Source organism: Anarrhichthys ocellatus, unplaced genomic scaffold (assembly GCF_004355925.1).
Source record: "Anarrhichthys ocellatus isolate YVR2014 unplaced genomic scaffold, GSC_Weel_1.0 scaffold194, whole genome shotgun sequence".
In the NCBI taxonomy this organism is placed as follows: domain Eukaryota; kingdom Metazoa; phylum Chordata; class Actinopteri; order Perciformes; family Anarhichadidae; genus Anarrhichthys; species Anarrhichthys ocellatus.
In genome coordinates this window covers 172602-178247 of record NW_022280224.1, presented here as the reverse complement: position 1 = coordinate 178247, position 5646 = coordinate 172602, and the positions used below count along the sequence as shown (strand labels likewise).

Genomic DNA, 5646 nt, shown 5'->3' with positions numbered 1-5646 from the left:
GTGTGTGTGTGTGTGTGTGTGTGTGTGTGTGTGTGTGTGTGTGTGTGCAGGTGATCAGTGTGCCAGAGGGAGATTTCTTCTTTGACTTTGTCAGACATTTGACGGACTGGATCAAGAAGTCTCGACCCGCTAAAGAGGGTTGGTACATTAATCATACGTGTCCTGGCATGCTCTGAAAAACCTCCTCCTGCTGCCTTAACAGGCACTTGGTGGTAGTTACTCGAAAATAGGACACATGAGTATGTACTTGACTACTCACTAGTAAAGCACGTTTGGGTAGCGGGAGTCCCCTTTAATTTAAATGTGAGCATTCGACTTCACTCACTGTTCCAGTCAGAAGCTCTTCTTGTTTATTCAGGTTTGCTCAACATGCAGGAAGTACAACCACCAACTGCAGGGTTTTGAAAACATCTTGACTTTTATGAAGGAGGCTGGACAAACCTGCAATTAAAAACATATGAAACTGACACAACTCCAGGGATTTAAAGTTGATCACACTTATATGTCACCCTCTTCCCACCCCAGTAGGAATCGTTCCCTCTCTGACCTATCAGGTGTTCTTCATGAAGAAGTTGTGGACCAACACAGTTCCAGGGAAGGACTCCTTCGCCGACTCTATCTTTCACTACTACCAGGTCGGTTGTAAGGGACGTGAAAATACTTAAGTACATTTTTATTCCACCTGACATCGTGTCATCCAAAGGTTTTTTTTTGTTTAAATTGTTATTGTCTGCTATATTTGATTTATACTAGAACTGTACCTCTGTACAACACTGACAACACTTCTTCCCCCTCATTCTCGTCTTTTAATTAGGAGCTACCTAAGTACTTGCGCGGCTACCATAAGTGTTCACGGGAAGAGGTTTTCCAACTTGCAGCGCTCATCTACCGCGTCAAGTTTGAGGATGACAAATCCCACTTTCCTACAATTCCCAAGATGCTTCGGGAGCTGGTTCCCCAGGATCTCATTCGTCAGATGTCACCAGATGACTGGAAAAGGGTAAACCTGCAAAACTCTATTGACAAAACAATCTTTTTTTGTAGTCATACTGATATTGAATATTTTCTTTTACCTCGCTGTATCCTAGAGTCAAATTATATCTGTAATTTTGTTAATGTTTTATGTATTATGATTGAATATATTATAACGGATATAAAAGTAAAGTAATTGTTACTAAAGTTAGGTATTGCAAAGGTCCAGAACATCACAGTAATGTCGAACTTGCGCTATGATTTAGTCCCATATATATTTATATATATATATACATTGAAGTAGCCAACAGTTGTAATAACATCTGTCTGTAGTCAACAACTCAAATCAAATCAGAAAGTTTAATTGAATAATATCTCAACAATATTTACTGTCCGGTTTCAAATTGAACTGTATTAATTATAAATAATACATACTCTAATAATTAATAAATGTTCTTCTCTCATTTCCAGTAAATGAGTAAATTTTAGAAAAATGATTTTCACTGAATTGTCCTGCAGCTTTAAATTCAGTTCATTCAGGTGTGAAGTGATGTCACCCAAAAAAGCCATGATATTATATTCTCCTCTTCTTCTAATAAGAGAAGAATGTGTGCAGGGTGTATATCTGTGGTTATTAAACCACTTGTTTCAGCTCTATTCCTCTCCGTTAACATCATTGTTGGGCAGTGAACTAATGTGTTAGGATTCTGATCATATTGGGCTCTCTTTTCTGTGCCTTAATTTCAGATGTGAGTGGATACGTTTGCTTTGTCTCGTAGTGACGCTTCACATTGCCGCTTTTAATAATTGCCTCTGAACATATGAGACATATTGGTCAGCCTGGGTCTGGACCCGGACCGCGGCCCACCTATCAGTGACCCCTGATACAGTAGGAATAAGATGCGGGGACAAACTGACTGACTCGAGGATTACTTAGGAATTTATGAAACATACAGATGTATGTTTCACAAATTCAAAGAGGACAAAGAAACATTATGTGACACAAATGTTTTCTGTAAATGGGAAACAAACAAAGTGGCAAACGGTGCTGACAGAGCTGACAGTGTTTACCTGAGGGGGAACTGGAGGGTGGGCGCTACGCTTCCGACGTCGAGGGCGTCGATCAGGACGGCGTTATCAGCTGTAACCGCCGTGTGAGAGCCGTGCAGAGCGGCGTCCGTTGGCTAGCCAGTGGGGGCTCACATCTGTAACATGCACGCGCCTCATGTAAACAAAGCACAGAGAAGCTGAGATTACAACACACACAGAGAGAGGGAGTGACTTCGTGCTCTGCTCAGGTCGACACTGTAGACTCAAGTCACAACTCACTGAAGTCATTTTTGTGACGACTAACGTGGCGACAAATTGTTTTTGTATGTGTGTGATGGTTGCAGTCTGTGGTCGCCTACTTCAACAAGCAGGCTGGTAAATCAAGAGAAGAAGCCAAACTGATGTTCCTAAAGATCATCTACAAATGGCCGACCTTTGGCTCCGCCTTCTTCGAGGTCAAGGTAAACCAACCTGGAGCCTGTCACTTCCTGTCTGAAGCTCTCACTGGGTGCTTCTTCTTTGTCTTACTTTTCCTGATTATTCACATAGTTCAGTAACAATGCAATCCATGCAGGACATTCACTTTTCACAGTGTGGTATTAGTCATTTTACTCAAGTAAAGGATCCGAGTACTTATTTCACCACCGCCGTTTTCCTTTTGTATCCTCCTCATAGAGCCCACTGAAAAACTAGTTTGTCTTCTGAGAGCAGTTAAGGCCAAACAGGTCGTAAATGGTGTGGATTTAACTATCTGGAAATTTCAGCAGCGCCACTCATGTTGGTTATAGTTAGTCCTCCCGCCTAAGAGGAAGAGATGCAGGGAAAATATGGGATGAAGGGAAACGTGGACACACCTGATTAGCGAAACGAGACGTGCTTATATTTAACATAAACTGTGAAGAGAACCTTTACTACACTACAACTAGAAATTCTAAGATATAGTAGATGGATATCTAGATGTCATAACAACCTAAATCTGTCTTTTGTCCATAGCAAACCACAGAGCCCAACTTCCCAGAGATCCTGCTGATCGCCATCAACAAGCATGGAGTCAGCCTCATCGACCCCAAGACAAAGGTTTGTGTTCCTATAGAAGTCCTCCCCACCTGTCTGATGTTGAAGGATTTACTTTAATGGTCAGTTTGGACCGTGCACACAGTAAACCCACTCACCTGCAGGCTGTTAAGATGGATTTGCGTTTCTTTCATTTACCCATTGATGCCGCACAATTAGCCACTCAAGTATGCATCGTCGATCAGAGGACCCTGGAGGTAACAAAGGCCTACCCCTCTCTGTGTATTTGTGCAGGACATCCTGACCACTCACCCCTTCACCAAGATCTCCAACTGGAGCAGTGGGAACACCTACTTCCACATCACCATCGGCAACCTGGTCAGAGGAAGCAAACTGCTGTGTGAGACCTCGCTGGTGGGTGACAGCAACACACACACACACACTCAGAGATTCTGGACATTTTCAAATAAATTCAATTAAAGGCCGAGGTGTGGAATACCTCTTGTCTACAACAACGGCTCACATGATGAAGTCAGTCGGTTACAGTTCCATCAGTGCTGTGTCATGTCATACTCTCACTTTCTTTTTTAAACACTAATTTTATTCACCTTTTAATTCCAGTTGCTTATACTTATCAGTTTTTCTTGATTGAAACCACCGCCGATGAAACTCAATACTTCCCGTAGATGTTTCACATTAAAAGCCTCCTAAAAATGTGATTGTGATTGTGCTTCGAGAAAAACAGCAAAGTGGAACGACTATAATTGATTCTGTTAGAAAAGAGAAACTCAGAGCAGCAGAGTGGTGAGTATGACATGACTGTACTGATGGAAGTAGTGCTGTTGAAATGTGCACTTTACTGCATTTATCAAGGAAAATCTCGGAAAACTGTTTATTAAACAAAGAAAAAAAACAGCAATCTGCAGATTAATTGACATTGAATGCAGCCCTAGAAATGATAACAGATCTGTAATACATTCATGTTGACATGAATTATGCAACTTAAAAAACAAGCTTAAAAAATGTTCACTTACATCAATGAACTGAAGATATCAGCTGTGTAATTTGAAAGTGTGTGTGTGTGTGTGTGTGTGTGTGCGTGTGCGTGTGCGTGTGTGTGCGTGTGCGTGTGTGTGTGTGTGTGTGTGCGTGTGTTTCCATTTGACCTGCAGGGCTACAAGATGGACGACCTGCTGACCTCCTACATCAGCCAGATGCTGACCACCATGAACAAGCAGCGCTCCGGGCCGCGCCACAGCAAGTGAACTTCTTACTGGCAGGAGGCCGCTGAGCTCGTTCGGCTCTTGCGCCCTATTGGCCAGCACTGCAGCTGGGGGCGGACCTTTGCCAACCAGCTGTGGACGATGAGCCGCAGTCCTTCTGCTAGCTCGGAAGGGTCAAATCTCACCGGGGAGAGGTCGGCTGCCAGCAGCGACGACCCCGGCGAAGGCCCCAGCAGCTATCACCACTACAACCCCGATGAAGATGAGGATGAGCCGTCCAGTGAGGATGACTACCTCTAAAACCTCCAAACTCTCCGTCCCAAAAGGTCTTCAACAGTCAGACCTGCTCGTACAGAAACAGTGTTCAGTCATTGGACACAATACATGAACTACAAGTGAGACGGGTGGACTACAGTAACTAGGAAGCTCATCGACTAATAATGAACAAGTGTTGAGTTCAGCTAAAACTATTAATTCATTTCATGACTTTATTAATGAATTACATTACTAGGAATTATTCATATATACAGCTGACAAAAATGTAATATTATTGTCAATAAATACATGTAATAAATAATAATTGTGGGCCTTATTGTCGCTACTGTTTTTCCATCTTTCTTTAAACCGGTATGATTGTGAAAAGAGTTTTACATTTAATACTACTTAATACTTTTTAAAAAGTGAACACTGCAGAGACCCTGGTGAACCTCCAGGAGTTAGCATGCTAACGCCAGCTTTCCTCTCAAAGCGTAGCTTAGACATGAAGGGAGAGCTGAGCCTGAAAGAGAGTCTCAGCTCAGAAGGTAAACGCATGATTTAGGTAACGACATGACCTTCATGTGGCACCATTCTCAGGCTGGACACTCACCAGCGATAAGGATCTAAAAATATTAAGATTTTCATCCATCCTACTATTTTGTTTTCTGTGAGTGTAATTAACATTACAGTATCACAGGAGCTTTAGTGAATCTATAGACATGTCGTCACGTTCTTTCTGTCTTTCTGGCCTCGTGTACCTTTAAATACGGACAAAGTCAAAAAGTTGCTGACTTTACGTTCCTTCTTCGATTGACTGGCTGAAAACAAGGTCGTAAACAGTTCAGCTGCTACGTCTTCTGTTCTGTCTTCTCGATGGTTTTAAATGTTAATCTTCTGAATATTGTAGTTTGGGTTTAGAAACCTATAAAACCACAGGTAGCATACACACCAATAGTTATTAATCAATATGACGATTGCTTGCAGTTGAAATGCAGTATGATTCCACTGCTGTTACCGCTGTTAATAGAACAGTGATCAAAAAAATTATTCGTCTATTTGGTATTTATCACAGTAAATATTCAATCAATAAATATAATTTGACTTTGATTTGTCCCAAAAGTGAAGTTAT

General features: G+C 41.9%; 1 protein-coding gene across 2 annotated transcripts in view; it reads left to right on the top strand.

The window, feature by feature from the left end:
• myo7aa (myosin VIIAa) overlaps window positions 1–4838 on the top strand; it is a 61082-nt gene extending 56244 nt beyond the window's left edge. Inside the window, exons 45-51 of one of the 2 annotated variants that reach the window (XM_031878703.1) lie at window positions 51–138; window positions 526–635; window positions 815–1000; window positions 2367–2483; window positions 3016–3099; window positions 3331–3450; window positions 4209–4838. In XM_031878703.1, the coding sequence (XP_031734563.1) occupies window positions 51–138; window positions 526–635; window positions 815–1000; window positions 2367–2483; window positions 3016–3099; window positions 3331–3450; window positions 4209–4301 (798 nt within the window). In that variant the 3' untranslated portion in view covers window positions 4302–4838. The remainder of the gene's footprint in view (window positions 1–50; window positions 139–525; window positions 636–814; window positions 1001–2366; window positions 2484–3015; window positions 3100–3330; window positions 3451–4208) is intronic. The other variant, XM_031878704.1, reaches the window with a different exon arrangement.
• Window positions 4839–5646: the final 808 nt, after the last annotated feature.